Below are 19418 nucleotides of genomic sequence, written 5' to 3'. Positions count from 1 at the left end.
TCAGCTCAAAGTGTGAGACTTTCTTGTGACTTAGCAGGCTACAGGTCTGCACATCAGCAGGGCAGTTTTAACGGCGGTTCCTGGCAAGTCCTTGCAGCAGCATCTGGTGTCAGTGTCCATGCAGTGTCTAAAAATGTGGGGGACAGCACCCTGTACTCATGTTGTGCAGCTTCAACAAAAGGGGGCAAGAGACTTCCAACCAGCACTAACCCGTTCCAGAAATGTCCCCTTTCTCTTCCAGCACTTGCTGCAGACATCAGACATCAGTAGGAGGTAAACCAGCTCTTTGTGTGAGGCCAGGGCACATGCTTTACAGATGCAGGGGTGCCCTGCCTCTACCTCTCCCAGCCCAAGAAGACCATTCAGTATGCAGATGCACTCTTGTGACACCTCCACCCTCCCTGTGTACAGGCTGTCTGAGAGGTATTGACAAAGCTCCGCTGTCACTCTTCCCCAGACGTGGGTCTGAGTCAAGCTGCAAAACACCCGAGTCGTAAGCACAGAGAAATGCTCACTTTCTAAAAGTGGCATTTCTACAGTGGTAATAAAAAATCCACCTACACCAGTAAGCAGCATTTCTCACTACCATTCCAACCATACCAAACATGCCTATGCCACCCCTCATAGATCAGACAATACCACTTAGACATATGTCAGGGCTTTTACAGTGCAATCCTATGAGGGGAGCAGCGCTCACAGTAGTAAGAAACTAAATAGGCTGTTTGTCACCACTAAGACATGTAGTACATAAGGGTGTATGTCCTATCTTTGACATAGACAGCACCCTGTCCATAGGTTTAGCTAGGGCCTACATTAGGGGTGTCTTATGTGTATAAAAGGGGAATTTCAGGCCTGGGAAGTAAATTTAGATGCCAGGTCCCTATGGCAGTAAACTGTGCATGCAGTGCCCTGCAGTGGCAGGCCTGAGACAGGTCTGAAAGGCTACTTCTGTGGTTGGTGCCAGCTGCACTGGTGCCCCACTAGTAGCATTTCATTTACAGGCCCTGGATATAAGGGATACCACTGTATAAGGGAGTTGTAAGCACATAAAATATTGCAATCAGGTATAGGCCAGTCCTTCCAGGTTTAGAAGGGAGAGCACATGCACTTTAGCACTGATCCGCAGTGATGAAGTACTCAGAGCCCTTAAGCCAACAAAAAGAGGTCAGAAAAAACTAAGCAGAGGAAGGCAAACCGTTTGAGGATGACCCTGTAAAAAAGGCCAGGTCCAACACACTAGCACTGGGAGAATATCCAAATAAGCCGGCCAAGTAAGATTGAAGGAAGCTGGGTTGACGTTTCCTAGGCTATGGGCTTTAATGTTGTCACCATTTAGGCAGACAATTATTCTGCAACCACAGAGGAACTTGAGAGAGTCAGTGAAACAAGGTGGAAAGTTTTCAGGACTTACATTCCAGCATGAGATAGAACTCTGTATTGTCCTCAAACAATTCATATTGAATCTTGAAGGAATCCAAGATGCACAAGCCTGGCCCATATAACTGCTGAAAAACATTGGTGACAGTTAAGAGTCCTGAGGTACACCACATTTAATCTCAGCTATTCTGAAAGGGAATGGGCCCAACTTGCTGAATGTAGTTTTGCAGGAAGGAAGTGAACCATGACAGAACTATTCCACTGATGCTGGCTGATGTAAACAGTCTTTCAATTAGTACCTAGTGGTCAAAGGTGTCAAAGGCAGCAAGAGATCTAGTAGTACAAATCTACTCAGGTAGCCGTGGTCCCTTGAGTAGTCACTGTGCAGGCTTAAAGCCTGACTAAACGTCTTTTGGGAGGCTGTCGTACTAACAGTGGGACAACATCACAGGGGTCATGACTGTTTCAAGAATCACTGACCATCACTGGATGCATAAGGGCCTGATTGATCACTCCACTAGACAGGGAGATTTTGATTCAGCTGGTATTCACCAGCATACGTGCTGTGAGGTATGAGTTAATTCCTTTCGCTTTACCGAAAATATGTGGAGTGAAATTAAGGAGACAAGTCATGGATGGGTGGTAGTTAACCACACTCTCAAAATATGCTGTTAGACTTGTGATCTCTTTGCTTAGAAGGAACTAGATTCAGTCTCATGATGGGGCTTGCTGTTCTTTAAGAGACAGAAAACAAAATCGACCATACCAACCCCATCTCCTCTACTCTGATCTTTTCTTCTGATGAATACCAGCCTTTTCCTCAGGATGTTTTAGTTCAGTGAAAGGATATTGGGTTTGTCAGGCACTGAATAATTGTTGAACTAAGTCTTGATGGTAGCGTGGAAGTGTAAGCCATTGTTTAGGATGTGGTCATGAGTGTAACTGGCATTTCTAACTATGGATCTTGCGTTTATGAGAATGCCAAGTAAGACAGGATAGTTGGAGGATATTGAAACATCAGGGTAAGTGATAGGGCAGGGCTGATGAAGGCTGGAGCATGGGTTTTGAAGTAGAAGGTAGTTGGAAGGAAGATGAGCTGCAACATTAGTTTGTGAGAGAGAGACGGAATCCACCAGGGGCGATTTGTCACTTGTAAGTGCTTTTTGCTTTTCAAGATCAGGTCAAAGATATGAAGGAAGTCCAAAAAATGTGTGCCTCAGAGGGGCCTATCAGCTTCCACCTGTCAAGTATTACTGAACTCCAAGAGGATGACTATTGTTGAGTGAACGTTCTCTTCCAAGCAGAGATGTCCAGATTGTAGATAGCAGGTCGGGTTGAGTTTATTTTTTAACTTGGTTGAAGTAAATATCAGCAAATAGAGTCTCAGGTGGTGAGTAAGTTTGAGTAAAATTTATTTTTGCTGTTTTTTTAGGTAGAGGTTTGCCCTGTTTTGGGTTTGCGCACCTACATGTAAGCTTGACACTTTAAAGCCAAGTACTCGCTAAAAACTGTTAGAGGAAATGCCCTTTATGTAGGATCACCCACACGTTTTGTTAGATTTAGTGCTGGTGTACTGACTAAACAATGGAGCACTGAGATCCAGCTCCCTGTGTATGTGCTCAGACCCCCTAAAGTGTACATGCAGTTGGCTAATACCTGATTGCTGTGTTTAACTTACCTGTAAGAAGGGACACTGGAATTATATGATTGTTCAACCTCAGTGTTTTTCTCATAATTATAGATTTTCTTCATTTGCTGTATAATTCATACTCTACTGCATAATCTTCAGATCTTAACAAAAAAATGTTTCTAGCTCAAATTGTTTAAAAATTACTAAGTACGCAGTGACACATGTTGTACCACAGTGAAAGGCCTTTTGTAAAAGTTGACTGAGCACTGTTGCTTTTGCTATATTTGGGTGTTAAACTGGTACTAAAGAGGTGCAACTAATGCCTAGACAGTGTTAACAATTGTAAACGGGACAAAAAAATGAATCAGTACTATCACAAAATGTGGCACATAATTTGTCTTTTCTTGCTGCATAATTAAGTCAGCCCTGTCACATAATTTGGACTTCCCCTGCTGTATAATCCCAGTGGCCTTGCCTATAAGTCCCTAGTATATATTACTCTGTGTACTTAGGGCCTGTTACTTAAATGTCACAAGTGGACTGCAGCACTGATTGTGCCACCACTATAGTGGCAAAGTGAAAGCATGACCCTAGGCCTGCCATAACAGTCTAGCATGGCATTTTAAAACTGTAATTTTGACTAGACAAAATACACCTCTTTATAAGCCTAAACCTTCCTATTTAGTTCAGATAAGTCACCCAAGGTAATCCCTGAGTATCTAGTGAACATAAATGGATATGTGTTCCTACATTTTACATGCCTTACTTTTTTACTGTTGCAAGGCTGACTCTCACATAGAAATATTATAAAAACTTATAATGAATAATTTAATTTGGGAATAGCTAGATCCATGATTCAAGGACCCAAATTAATAGGAATTTGAAAATCAAATCTGATGGTAAACTCAGATTTTAAATTACTGTTTTGAAAACACCCCTTGGCATTTTTCTGCCTAAAGCCTCTGGTAACCCTTTCTAAGGTGAACCCCAGTGTCACCTAAGAGCCTGCTGGGAGGTGTGAATTGCTTGCAGAAAGTCAACAAAGGGACATTAGCTAGGAGGAGGTGTGAACTTCTTCTGACAGGATGGCCTGGTGGGATGTTGCCACCAAATGTACAAGCTTCAAAGGGCCAACCCTGTCACAGGCAGATGTAACCCACACCTAGGCCTGCCAGTGTCATTGTCTAAGTAGCCAGAGTGGCATCAAGTCCAGGAAAACCTGGTTAGGGAACCACCTCTACCCCCAAGCTAGTGCTACGCATAAAAGTGGCACCGAATACTTTATTCAGAAGACTACTAGACTCTTAAAAGACTGAACAAGGACTGCATCAGCTAATTCTGTGGACTTCAAAAAGAAAGGTGGCACCAAGAAGAACTACACCTGCTGAACGAGAGACATTACTTCAAAAAGAGACAACTCCTCCTTCTGTTAAAGTCATGGAGAGAGACCCCCAAGAGCTGGGCCTGCTCCCACTTGTGCCAAGGACCAATAGGTGGACTTCAAGGGCTAGTTGACTAGCCACCTGTTGAGCTTCAGTAATACAAAAGCTAAAGAAGGCCTGCATCTTCAAAGTGCCCAGTTGACCAGTTATAAATGAACTTACCCTGGACCCTACTGGTGCCGCCCAGGAGCTCGAGTCCTGATCCTCAAAAGATGACCACGTCCGAGATCCTGGACCCATGGCTTGGCAAGAGTGTAGTGTTCCTCCTTAAAAAGAATTGCCACCTGTGAGCCTAGAGCTTAAAAATAACATTTATTGACAAAGAATCAGAGGCTGCTGTGCTACTGCTACACAGCTCCTCATCCTGGGCTGCTGACTTCAGATTGTACCCGATGAAAACATTTGCCAGTTTGTGGATAGCCTGAAACTCCAGTTGAGATTTTTGTCGTTTTGGTGCCTGCTTAAGGATAAAAATATATACTATTTTCATAAATTATAGTGGGATTTTTATTGAGTTGTGTTTTATACTTATTAACTGTTTTGGTAGTGGTAAATGTTTTACTTGTGTTTTCCCTTGGCTTAAGTCTGACTTGTCTGTGCGACACATTCCCAGGATGGGGCCAAAGTTTAAAGCAAAGTAATACAAAGTAACCTAACTGGGTCCGATGCAGAATAATTACATTATTATTTGATGAAGTCTCACAACCACCCCAACTAAAAAATCCACCTTCTCACAAATATGGACATAACAACATAAAATATAATATTTTTCTATTGTGGTTGCATCGAAAGAAACTGGTAAATAAAAACAAAACCTAAAGTACATTTTCAAACTTCCTTGCACTCTAAGAAATCTACAGGAACCGCGCTTCCTTTTGATTTGTTTCATAATTTCCTCCTCAAGCATATTTTAAACTGTGACGTAACAATGTTGGTGTAGCAGTTTTATCTCAAGAATAATGCTGTCCTCAATCCTGTGTACACGGTGCAGGAATCAATACATTTAGAATACAAAAATGGACTGCTTCATGGTTTCAAGGTGATTTTCCTGTCAAATAAGTCCAGGCGAACTGAGGTCTTCAAGAAAAGTTTTAAATTTAAGTGAGAACATTCCATAATGCACTGATTCAGTTGTAAAATGTTTGGATAGGGAGGAAACAGGATAGCCGAAGTAACATCTGGAAATACAAATTACACAGTAAATTAGACTTCAAGACCACTGCAGAGAATTAGTGCAACATGACTGTGTACCAGAAAACAACTGGAAAGGCATATTTATCTGCTTTGCTTTGATCGTACTCACTCAGTTTTTCTACAATGTTTTCCTTGATTTGCCATACAATACTGACCAATCATCCAGCAACAGAGGTGAATTGCAACACTCCAGGCAAAACAGAATTTTTTCACATGGAGCACTCCAGAGAAACTGAAAACGACATTTATGGAGCTTTTTCACTAGTTTGCCACTAAGTGGCATTCTAAGGCTTTAGCTGGCATTGGAGACACACTGTCCCTGAAGCCTTGCCTCCTTTGCTCTCTAACAGAGGGCAGCAAATGAAACATGAGAATTTTACTTCACAAAGACCTCAGCTTTTGGCAGCTGTGGCTCCTCTGCTATGGCGGAGTAACATCACCTTCTTCCCCCCATCAGCAGCAGCTGCAAACCTTTTAGAATAAAACGATAATAAATTATGTTTATTATTGTTTTATTGTAAAAGGGGCAGGTGTGACAGGGACGGAGGGGAAGTGCACAGCACGCCCCTCAGTTCACATGTATATTTGGCCAGTCGTCTCGGGCTGGTCTCACACACATGTGCACTGGGCTATCTCCAACCCAGAACTGTGTTGCCGGGCTGGAGACAGCAAGCAGAGGCTCCCATTCTTCCTCGGAGTGCCAAGCCATGGCACTCCGGCCAATCCTAATGCTGCTTTCATGCTGCCAAAAGCATAAAAGCAGTGTTAGGTTTGGCTGGAGGGCAGGCTGGGAGTCTATACCTGCTGTGAGGACCGAGTACAGAGGACCGGCGCGACGGAGGCAGCGAGGAAGGTATATATTTTTTTTGTTTGTTTGTCCTTTCCCTCGCCCTCCCCACCTGCAAGCCGCGACTGGTTATAGAAACAGGATTTAACCTCTTAGCTGCTGGGCCTCCCACCCCCCCCCCCCCCCCCACAGTGCTGAGACCTTTTTTGGCTATTTAGGGTAGTTCGCGCTTAGGCCTTCATAACTTTTTGTCCACATAAGCTATCCACGCCAAATTTGCGGAATTTTTTTCCAACATCCTAGGGATTCTAAAGGTACCCAGAGTTTCTGGGTTCCCCTGGAGGAGACCAAGAAGTTAGCCAAAATACACATACAATGTTTTTTTTTTTTTTTTAATGGGAAAAAAGGGCTGCCGAAGAAGGCTTGTGCTTTTTTCCCTAAAAATGGCATCAACAAAAGGTTTGTGGTGCTAAAATCACCATCTTCCCAGCTTTCAGGAACAGGCAGACTTGAATCAGAAAACCACATTTTTCAACACAATTTTGGCATTTTACTGGGACATACCCCATTTTTACTATTTTTGGTGCTTTCAGCCTCCTTCCAGTTAGTGACAGGAATGGGTGTGAAACCAATACTGGATCCTGGAAAGCTAAGCATTTCTGAAAAGTAGACAAAATTCTGAATTTAGCAAGGGGTCATTTGTGTAGATCCTACAAGGTTTTCCTACAGAAAATAACAGCTGGAATTTTTTTTTTTTAAATTGAGCTGAAAAAACAGCCATTTTTCACAGCGTTTTACTCTGTAACTTTTTCCTGCAATGTCAGATTTTTTAAAACAATATACTGTTACGTGTTCTGGACTCTTCTGGTTGCAGGGATATATATGGCTTGTAGGTTCATCAAGATCCCTAGGTACCCAGAGCCAATAAATGAGCTGCACCTTGCAATGGGTTTACATTCTATACCAGGTATACAGCAATTCATTTGCTGAAATATAAAGAGTGAAAAATAGGTATCAAGAAAACCTTTGTATTTCCAAAATGGGCATAAGATAAGGTATTGAGCAGCAGTGGTTATTTGACCATCTCTGAATTCCGGGGTGCCCATATTAGCATGTGAATTACAGGCCATTTCTCAAATAGATGTCTTTTTTACACACTGTCTTACATTTGGAAGGAAAAATGTAGAGAAAGACAAGGGGCAATAACACTTGTTGTGCTATTCTGTGTTCCCCCAAGTCTCCCGATACAAATGGTACCTCACTTGCATGGGTAGGCCTAATGCACGCAACAGGAAAGGCAACATGGACACATCACATTTTTACATTGAAATCTGACGTGCCTAGCTGTAGATTTTGGCCTCTAGCTCAGCCGGCACCTAGTGAAACCTACAAAACCTGCACATTTTTTAAAACTAGACACCTAGGGGAACCTCAAAATGTGGCCAACAAAACACTTTTTCCTCACATTTCGGTGACAGAAAGTTCTGGAATCTGAGAGGAGCCACAAATTTCCTTCCACCCAGCGTTCCTCCTAGTCTCCTGATAAAAATTATACCTCACTTGTGGGGGTAGGCCTAGTGCCCGCAACAGGAAATGCCCCAAAACACAACATGGACACATCACATTTTGACAAAGAAAACAGAGCTGTTTTTTGCAAAGTGCCTAGCTGTGGATTTTGGCCTCTAGCTCAGCAGGCACCTAGGGAAACCTAGTACACCTGCACAGTTTTGAAAACTAGACACCTAGGGGAATCCAAGATGGGGTGACTTGTGGGGTTCTGATCAGGTTCTGTTACCCAGAATCCTTTGCAAACCTCAACATGTGGCCAAAAAAACACTTTTTCCTCACATTTTGGTGACAGAAAGTTCTGGAATCTGAGAGGAGCCACAAATTTCCTTCCACCGAGTGTCCCCCCAAGTCTCCCGATAAAAAATGATACCTCACTTGTGGGGGTAGGCCTAGTGCCCGCGACAGGAAATGCCCCAAAACACAACATGGACACATCACATTTTGACAAAGAAAACAGAGCTGTTTTTTGCAAAGTGCCTAGCTGTGGATTTTGGCCTCTAGCTCAGCAGGCACCTAGGGAAACCTAGCAAACCTGCACAGTTTTGAAAACTAGACACCTAGGGGAATTTAAGATGGGGTGACTTGTGGGGCTCTGATCAGGTTCTGTTACCCAGAATCCTTTGCAAACCTCAACATGTGGCCAAAAAAACACTTTTTCCTCACATTGCGGTGACAGAAAGTTCTGGAATCTGAGAGGAGCCACGAATTTCCTTCAACCCAGCGTTCCCACAAGTATCCCGATAAAAATGATACCTCACTTGTGTGGGTAGCCCTAGTGCCCGCGACAGGAAATGCCCCAAAACACAACGTGGACACATCACATTTTGACAAAGAAAACAGAGCTGTTTTTTGCAAAGTGCCTAGCTGTGGATTTTGGCCTCTAGCTCAGCAGGCACCTAGGGAAACCTAGCAAACCTGCACAGTTTTGAAAACTAGACACCTAGGGGAATCCAAGATGGGGTGACTGGATTCTGGAATCTGAGAGGAGCCACAAATGTCCTTCCACCCAGCATTCCCCCAAGTCTCACGATAAAAATGGTACCTCACTTGTGTGGGTAGGCCTAGTGCCCGCGACAGGAATAGATCACACAATGGTCAATGTTGGTACTTACATGAGGCAACTGTTGACCATGGGGTGATCCATTCCTTACGCAGGCACTAGGTATAGGCACTCAAGTGGGGTAGTGTTTTTATCAGGACAGGTGAGGAATCACTGGGTGGTAGGAATTTTGTGGATCGCAGCATATTCCTGTAGTTTGTGTGACAGAAATGCAAAAAAAATAGAGTTTTATTCAACATTTCAGCTTTGCAGGGTATTCTGGGTAGGAAAACTTTGGGGAATCCACACAAGTGGACTCCCCCGGATGTCTAGTTTCCAGAAATGTTTGGGTTTAGTATACTATATAGCCGCCGAACCCAGGACCAAAAACACAGGTGCTTACCTTACAAAACCAGTTTGTTTTGTGATAGATAATTTTGATGTCTCCACAATACAATTTGGGCAGTGGAATTCGAGGCTGAACTAAATTGGGGAGCTCCCAAGAGAGCACCCTCTCTGTGATTGCCCCCGCATTCACCTGCTCTCTGGGTTGGGCTAACCCACTATTGCCCTGTTGCACAGAATGTGCTTGCGAAGGGACAACAGGACTGCCCTCATCACCTCCCTCACAATTTACTGGAAGGAGTTATCCAGTGGGACTCCTCCAACTGAAAAATCACTCCCAGAGTCTGCGCCATTGCCCTATCCCTCAGATGCTGTCTCAGTATCTGCTGTCTCAGTCTCTGATCCTATGTCAGAGCTGTCCTCTATAACCAGAGTGACGTCAGCAGCAGTCATCCATCAAGATGCCATCTCTGCTATTGGCTAAACTGTTGCTCTAAAACACTAGCCTACATAGATAGTCACAAAATTGCTGGGGTGTGTGTGTGTGATACGTGCAACAGTAGAGGCCACCTTACCTGCGCTTCTTCCCTCAATCAGCACGTTCTTTCAAGACACTCAAACACCTTGTCACATACCATTCGTCACAGTCTTTAGCACCTCCTGCGCCCAGTCCAACAATCATTATTGGTGCTCCCACTCCCATGTCCTCCTCCTCGGATTCCCTCATTACCACACAGCAAACGTGCTCTTCATCTCTCCATAGCAACCCTCCACCCCGCACATACATTTCATTTATATTATAGCGCAGGTAGTGGCTGACTTTACTAACGTACTCAGCTATTTACTTAAAATACAGATTTGCTCTTTGAAGTAGTCATATAAACCTTCTGCGCTTCTTTATGGCACTAAAACTGCCACTAAACAAAAGTCTGATCCTTTTGTAGCAGAAACATAATCACAAGACTTACTTGACTTCTTTATTGCTGCCTAAAAGCTACAGTTGAAATGCGTCAGTTGAAGTGTATGCACTGCTTTGAAGACGCAAGCTGCAAATGCAAGACAACTGGTGGCAAATATATATATATATATATATATATATATATGTGTATATATTTATATATCACTTTTATATGTGGGTCTGGTTTTCCTGGGGGACGATTTCAGCCCCCAGGGAAACCACACATGCACTGACAAAAGTGATATATATATCTATCTACATGGATATATCTATATATATATATATATATATATATATATATATATATATATATATATATATATAGATCTATATATATATATGAATATACATATATATGTATATAGATATATCTATAGATATATCCATGTAGATAGACATATATATTTATATTTATAGATATATCTGTATTTTTTTTGGTAGTTGTAGGGTTTCCTTGGGGGCCAAAATGGCCCCCAAGGAAACCCTACAACTACTAAACAAAAATTTTCCCCACAGGGGGTCCCCCTGCCTATGGGCGACCCCCTGTCAATTTTCTTATATATTTTTTTTAATTAGCCCCTGGGGGTGGCGCGATCGCGCCCCCCCAGGGGGCCCCAACATCTAAATTGAAAAATATGGCCCCTCGTGGCGCGCTGATGTCACAAAGGGGCGTGTGGGGGGCGGGGGTAGACACAGAAGCTCTTCCGTGTCTTCCAGGGATAAAATAAAAAGAAAATCATCGGGTGCGACGCACCTGAGGATTTTCAAACCCCTTCCCTGGTGTCGGCCACTAGTCATGACCCGCACCAGGGAGGTAGACCCCACTAAAGGGGTTAACCTTTTACTCCAAACACGTCAAGGTTTAGCGCTGGACATTTGTTAACAATTCATTTGAATACAGGCCTGGACCTGGAGTGAGTGGAATAATCTGCAAATGTTGGTAGTACATCTTCAACAATATGGTGAATATAAAAAAACTTAGGGGATCAATTAGAGTTTAGTAGGATAGGAAAACCACCATAATAACAGAGTTCTCCTGTCCCTTCAAACTTGCATTTGCATAGAAAACACAGGATTTCCCATGACACAACCTCAGGCAGTTTTAATGACACAGCTTCAGCATTTTCCACCCGAGCGAAACATTCATGGTAGCCCGTCTGCCACAGGGCCACTGGCAAGAGGTCAGTGCTATTTAGTGATGATTTTTGGTGTTGCATAAATAAATTACCGCTTTGGTGTATTGCAGCCACCCAGCATTACAGTTTCTTCCTTATCAGTGTTCCTGTTAATTACACAGTTTTAAGTGCAAAATACCTCAGTGGCTTTATAGTTGTGCTCTATAAAACAGTAACGTAACATAATTACCATACCCTGTGGTAGCAGTATTTACCAGGTGCACAATTGGGACAGTTGGCGTTTTGAAATGGTGGTTTAAGTTTTTATATTTACTCATCATAACCTTGCTTCTGAAAACTGATTGTTTAGGGTGAGGCACAATCTCAACACTCTTCTTATATCTCCTTTCACTCATCAAAATGTATTGACCAGTATTTGTCATCCTTCTTCTCCTTCTACAAATCGCATTTGATGCCTCTTCAGGGATAGTAAGCGCTATAAAAATAAATTGGAAGTTAGATAGAGAAGGACATTCAGTTGTTTGTCGACCTTGGAAGCAACGAGGAGGCCAGGATCATCACATGCCCACCTCTCAGGCCAATGTCCCTGGGTCTGGGGAACTCATTACCTACCCAGTCCTTGTTACAAGCATTGCTGCTACTCCGGGAGCTTGGATGAACAGGAGCCAGATATTAATGAGAGCACAGTGATCTGCCAAGAGCCTCCATTTTAGGTTTTGACTTTAGGGGGGCTAACAAGGTCAAACAGTAAAGGTTTACTCTTGAAGGTTGTTTTTTTGTATGGATATTCAGTCTCAGCACACAGTGCACTCACACAAATTATAATGCACATCATGGCAGTGTTATTTCGTTTGTTAAAATTGTTAAAATGAGATCATACTTTGTTGATGTTAAATTAAAATGGTCAATAACTATAATGTTTGAGATTACATTATAACTAGCTCCCGGTAAGGGTCTATACATTCTCCTTAGCTTCACTATTGTTTTTAAAATCTATCCCATTTTATCAGATAGGCCTACAACACTATGCGCTGGATGAAAAAAATCACCCAAAGCACATAATCTGAAGTTACAGATGCCCAAATGTTCACACTTCAGTGTTACACCATATTGTAAAAACGAACATGGAAAGATTAAGGTCTGCAGATATTCGGGATTGAGGCCCTGATACACATTATTCTGGTGGAACAGCCTCTTACCCTGGTTGCTGGTGGTGCACTGAGACTGATGTGTATAATACTTCTCGGGAGGCCAAAGGATGTGGTCTTAGGTGACAAGTTAGCAATCTGTCTGAGTCATGGTCCTTCTGACAGCCAAATCTCAGTGGTGAAATGGTGCTGTTGGGAGGCTCCCATGCCCTCACAATATGCAAGGGATTGATAGGCATGCCATCTCATTTGTCTAGGTGAATACCAGAGGTCATGTTCTTTGACCTGTCCTTTGTGCACCTTTAAAGTCATAGACGGACCTTCTGGATCTGGCTTCAGCCAGGAAAGCTGAACCAAAGAAAATTTCCTGCTCTTATGAAAGTTAAAAGAATCTAAACCAGACACATACACTTGGATTTGCAGTAGTTGCATCTGGAAAAGACAAAGAGAGCAGCACATTTAGACATTCATGGACTTGGAGACAGCAGCTCTGACCACCATTGAAACTTTTGGAACATTTCACAACCTCCTGTATCACATACTTATTGGGGCACTCCAACTGGGAGTACTTCATCCCACAGGTATTAGAGCTTTACTTTTCACACACCTCGTACACTCGAGGAAGTTTGGAGACACTGTCATGGCAAAATATGTGCATTAACCTAGGGATATGATGAGTAGGCAGTCTCCCCACTGGAGTGCACATAAAAAAGCCTCTCCCTTAGGACTAACCATTAGTCGGGTGATGGCATGGTAATGGGAACGATAATTACCTTTGGTAAAATAAATTCCACATTGGGTTAGTCGCTGGTACCCAACAATGGTTAGCACTATGCTGAAGACTTTTATGAGAGAGAGGTGAGTTGCTTCAGGAATTAAAGCACAAAAGAGTAATACAGCTACTGTACTGCAAAATGCCGTCTGGGAAAGAATCCAGCACACTCTGACAACTGCCATCAAGCATTGTCACCACCCAGACTTCTCTACTTACTGCTTTAACCACCTGCAACTCTGATAACATATTGAGCCATGAGTTACAACAAAATCAGTAGTCGGGGGAGGATATGATCTGCAGTTCAAGAGTCCATCCTGCTGCGCTTATCTGCTCCTATCAGCGTCCTTTTCTACTGCATGCATGTCTATCTCTGACCCCACAGATGCTATGGTTTTTTATTATTTATGTGTTGATGTGTTCTGTTGTCTTTTCCTCCATCTTATGTATCTGTCTTAGGCTCCTCACATGCTCTTGTGTTTGCTTATTTATGTGTTGATGTGCTGATATGTTTTGTTGTCTCTATCTTGTATGTCTGTTTCAGACTCTTTACATGCCCTAGTGTTTGATCATTGATGTGTTGGTGTGTTGACCTTTTCTCCATCTTGAATGTCTCGCTAAGACTCCTCACATGCCCTAGTGTTTGATTAATGATGTGTTGTCCTTTTCTCCATCTTGCATGTCTGTCACGGACTCCTCATATGCCCTAGTGATCGATTAATGATCTATTGATGTGTTTCTTATTTTTGAAGGCATTGTGTGGCTGCTCAATAAGTGTGCCAACGTTGGAAGGAAGAAGCATCCCTATGACGATAAATGAAGTGGTCAAACCTGGAATGAGAAGGCGAGTCATAGGCTACGGTCTGCCATTTCCCAAAAATCCAGACCAACTAGGAGACCTGCTCATAGAATTTTCAGTGACTTTCCCTGACAGTATACCCTCAGCATCAAAAGAAATTCTGAAAAAACATCTTCCAGATTGATGCAAAAGGTGATTTTATTGTTATAAAATATTTGTGCAGCAACATAAGGCTACAGAGTATTTCGCAACGTTTGTTTCATCTCATTTTCTTTTTAAGTCATTAGTTGTATAGTTCAGTAGCCTAGGGCTGACAGAGGGTTCTTTGTTTCTGCATCTTGGGAGAGGAGCCCAGGAGACAGGAGATAAGATTATTCAAATATTTGTTTTTTTTTACAAATTCCTTTTGTACTGTATGAAGGAAAATCAAGAACCAGTACTTCTTCATTGAGGTATTTGTTTTGTGCTAGGGGAGCAGCAGTCTGTTATTATAGCTTGTGTCGCCCATTACCAAAGGTGAGCAAGTCTAGGTAAACATTGACTACTTACGATACAAAAAGAATAGGCTACCCTAAGCAAACCCAGGCTAGCATGTGCATCGTTGTGTTTCATAGGTGAAGGGTGGCTAGTTGCATGTTTTAGAGAGTATTTGGCTCATTCTGATCCTCGAAAGTCAGGGAGGTCCAGATATGCATGATCCTCAAAAGGCAGGGAGGTCCAGATATACATGATCCTCGAAAGGCAGGGAGGTCCAGATATGCACGTTTGCCCTTATGTTATGACAAAATCTAAGTGTATCTCAGTTTAACAATGACCAGACATGCAGAACACACCGATTACTTGCCGTTATTGTCTGGGTATTTTCAGATGTGTTCTTGGATTTCTGGCCTTTAAAGTTGTTAGCGCATACCAGCTCTCTGATAAGGAAAGAATCATAACTAAATGAAAGGTACACTGTCATTTACCAAAGGTTCCAGGAATGGCTGGCTTTTACTTATTCAGAGAACCCATGAACAATAAGCCCTGGGAGATAGAGTCATCATTTCAGGGATTCTTTTTACAGTTGCCAAACTCCTGTAGAGGAGGGAATGAGCTGGTTGTGAGAATTCCACCTGGTTGCCTTATGTTCAAGCCTCTAATTACAAATACCCTTTTTCTTCTGGTTGGTTTGCTGGGTTGAGAATTGTCCAGTCAGAGGCATCTTGTGATACCTCCCTTCAGTAAATGGAAGAGCCTCCGGGCCAGGCTGCCCCTCGCTTAAAAGGTGATCCTCCATCCCCTCCACTCACTATCCAAAATAGTTTCTTGAACTGTTGGCCAACTGGGACTGCATGATGCTTCGAAGGAGATATTTCTGGCAAGAGAATTAGTGCGTGAAAAACAGATGGGCCGGCTCCTTGTCTGCCTAATGATCATCTTCACACTAGCTACTTGATCTGACCAAGTCCATGCCAAGGAATGTAAGACAGTAACCTGGCTACAGTGAGGATGCCAGCGCAACGGCAGCACGTTTTATCCAGGCAGCATCTGCCATGGGGTAGACCTAGAGTAGGTACCAGAGCTCACCTTGTTTCACAAAGATGGACTGCCTCCCTAAATACATGTCCCTTGAAATGTAGTGGCATTTGCGTATTACCATTATACTTTTAGATTTTTTACCCTTTGTGGAGAGTTATTTTCAAAGAGGGGGACCCATAGATTTCTGTTCCCAGGGACTCACGTTTCATCTGACTGACTTCCAGGGCGTCAGAAATAGATGAGTCAGAAGAAGATCTGCTTCCTTGCTAACCCATGCAGGCTGGGTATGGCAAACCAAACACAGGAAAGTGCATTTTAGAGCCATGCTGCACATGTTTCATATTGCTAATCCTCATCTTGATGCCACAGTTCAGATACATTTAGTCTGAATGCTTTTCTGAAGATATATTCAGTGATTATAAGCTCTCTTAAGCATTTCCATCACTTAATTAGTAATTGGCATTGTCTAACAGAGAATATTTATTTACAATGGATTTGTAAAAATACTTTGCTAGAATTCTTCTCCACAAAACTCCAAAAGATTATGGTGGTGTGTGTGTATTTATTGGGATTGAAATACTTTGCTAAAATTCTTCTCCACAAAACTCCAAGAGATTATGGTGGTGTGTGTGTATTTATTGGGATTGAAATAGTTTGCTAAAATTCTTCTAAACAAAACTCCAAGAGATTATGGTGGTGTGTGTGTATTTATTGGGATTGATCTTTTATTTGTTCACTAAACGTTATAAGTGCTGTATGAATATTTTAGAAGAGGAAGGGGATGCATAGTAATACATGAAACAAATTTGATTACAAAATCCGGCCACTGAATCTTTGAAAAAATTGTTGCTTTGAATTACAGATATTTGTTATCTCTTGATTAAACTCCAAAAACAAAAATGACTTGGCCAATTTATTTAATTTTCTGTTGAATACAATATCAATGTAACCTAAAAGCAGCAACAGTGAAGTCTGAAAGAAAAATGAATTAAAGGAAGCCTTGGACAGACAAAGATGATCAATATTACTAAGAAAGCTAGCGTGAAGTTGAGGTCACCCCCACCACGAAATCCCTGGGGGTAAGGATACTGGCAACAGGAATACTAATTCCCGTCACCACTACAGGACTCCCCAACCCTCCCTGTAGGAGCCCCCCCACCCCTATCAGGAGCCCCCAGATCCCCCAAGCAGCGATGCCCCCTCCCTCGATCCACATACTGTGTCCCCCTCCCCCGATCCCCGTACCAGCCCCCGATCCACGCTCGCACAGTCCACACACACAGACTTACACGCACACATCCACACATGCATACCAACACGCACACATACATACACACACGCACACATCCATGCTCACTCATTCACACACACAAGCACACATGCCCACAACACTCCCCTCACCCCCTGCATACAGGCATTCACACAAACACACAGACACTTGCACACACACAAACACACACAACACCCCCCATTCACACACACACACACCCATTCACGCACACAGCACTCAACACCCTCCCTCCCCGTCGGTTGATCACCTTACCTGGTGGTCATCCGGGAGGGAACTGGGTCTATGGGGCCTGCTCCGCCAGCACCGCCCCATCACCAGAATACCGCATCGCTGATTACAAAGTTGTAATACGGCGGGCGGTGTTGTGATGACATGGCAGTGCCAGCGGCGCAACCTCCACTAGACCGCTGAATGCCAGTATGGCTGCTGGGGGCTCTCCGCCCAATTTATGGCAGAGAGCTGCCAGGAATCATAATATGGCGGTCTCAAGACCACCATCACTGGCAGTCTCCTGGCGGGTGTGACTTCGGCAGTCAACTGTTTTGACCACCAAAGTCATAATGAGGGCCTTAATCCCTTAAGAAAGCAGTGTTAAGCACTTTTCAGTTATTTGGGGCAGTTTGTGCTTCAGCCTTCATAACCTTTTGGCCTGATATACAAGCCAAATTTGTATCCTTTTTTCCTCCTCATGTTGGTGGTTCTAGCAGTATCCCATGTTTGTACATTTCCAAAGAGGGAACCGGGAAAATGGCCAAAATGTCTTTATTTTAAAAAAAATTGAGAATGGTGCTGTGCATGAAAGTGTGTTTTTTTTCCAAACATGGCCTCAACAAAAACGTTGCTGGGCTTTGATTGCCCTTTTCCTGGTAATCTGGAGCAGGCGGAGCTGTAAAAAAATATTTTTCTCACGACCTTTCTTGCAATTTTTTCAATGGTCAATATTTCCTACATCTACAGTTTTTGCCTTCTTGTACTTTGTTAGGGAAAGAGGTGTGAAACCTATGGCTGAACCTAGAAAACAATAAATTTCTGAAAACTAGACAATATTGTGAATTCAGCAAGTGGTTGTTTGTATAGATTGCTTTTGATTTTCTTAAATAATTGTTGAACTCAAAATTTTGTGAAAGTAAGTAGAAAAATAGAAGTCTGTGACACTATTGCCATCTGTAATTGTTTGCACTGGTGGCTGATCTATAAATACAATATACTGTTATGCTTATTGTACTCATCTGGTTGCACATATAGCGGCACGTTATGAGTTTGGTGAACAGTTTACACCGTCTGCTGAACTTCCGACGGGGAGGTTGCCACCATACAGGCTACCTCCCCGCCCGACTAGGAGTTTCCCGCTAGGTCAGCGGGTGGAAACCTGAGTTTCTGTCTGCTGGCCGGGCAGGAAACAGCCTACAGTGTTGTCTCAGGCTCATAATCGAGCCAGCGGCAATGCTGTAGAGCGCAGGGTGCACCAGCACCCTTGCAATGTTCACTGTCTGGGGGTGGTAATCCCCAGGGCAGCGCTGCCCTAGCGGATTAGGACCGCCGCCACCCCCAGACCGCCGCGACCTCTGGCCGGGCCCAACCGCCAGGGTTGTGATGAGGCGCTTGGACCGCTAGACTCATAATGAGGCCCTTAGTGCTTCCTGGATGTCCCAAATCATTAGCTACCTAGAGCCACCAGTGACGCTGTAGCTTATAATGATTTTTCATTGTGTTTTGACAATGCATCAATTCATAAGGTGAACTTTAATGAATACTGTAAGGAAATGCCTCCTTGGCATGGTTACCCCCTGACTTTTTGCCTTTGCTGATGCTAAGTTTTGATTTGAAAGTGTGCTGAGACCTGCTAACCAGGCCCCAGCACCAGTGTTCTTTCCCTAACCTGTACTTTTGTTTACACAATTGGCACACCCTGGCATTCAGGTAAGTCCCTTGTAACTGGTACCCCTGGTACCAAGGGCCCTGATGCCAGAGAAGGTCTCTAAGGGCTGCAGCATATCTTATGCCACCCTGGGGACCCCTCACTCAGCACAGACACACTGCTTGCCAGCTTGTGTGTGCTGGTGAGGACAAAATGAGTAAGTCGACATGGCACTCCCCTCAGGGTGCCATGCCAACCTCACACTGCCTATGCAGTATAGATAAGTCACCCCTCTAGCAGGCCTTACAGCCCTAAGGCAGGGTGCACTATACCATAGGTGAGGGCACCAGTGCATGAGCACTGTGCCCCTACAGTGTCTAAGCAAAACCTTAGACATTGTAAGTGTAGGGTAGCCATAAGAGTATATGGTCTGGGAGTCTGTAATGCACGAACTCCACAGCACCATAATGGCTACACTGAAAACTGTGAAGTTTGGTATCAAACTTCTCAACACAATAAATGCACACTGATGCCAGTGTACATTTTATTGTAACA

At 43.3% G+C, this 19418-nt stretch overlaps 1 protein-coding gene across 1 annotated transcript in view; it reads left to right on the top strand.

The window, feature by feature from the left end:
- DNAJB4 (DnaJ heat shock protein family (Hsp40) member B4) overlaps positions 1–19418 on the top strand; it is a 140368-nt gene that overhangs the window by 93596 nt on the left and 27354 nt on the right. The window contains exon 3 of the mRNA XM_069232225.1: positions 14150–14388. Within this exon, the coding sequence (XP_069088326.1) occupies positions 14150–14380 (231 nt within the window). The 3' untranslated portion in view covers positions 14381–14388. The remainder of the gene's footprint in view (positions 1–14149; positions 14389–19418) is intronic.

This window comes from Pleurodeles waltl, chromosome 4_2 (genome assembly GCF_031143425.1).
Source record: "Pleurodeles waltl isolate 20211129_DDA chromosome 4_2, aPleWal1.hap1.20221129, whole genome shotgun sequence".
Taxonomy (NCBI): Eukaryota; Metazoa; Chordata; class Amphibia; order Caudata; family Salamandridae; genus Pleurodeles; species Pleurodeles waltl.
This window is presented reverse-complemented; position numbering and strand designations above follow the sequence as displayed.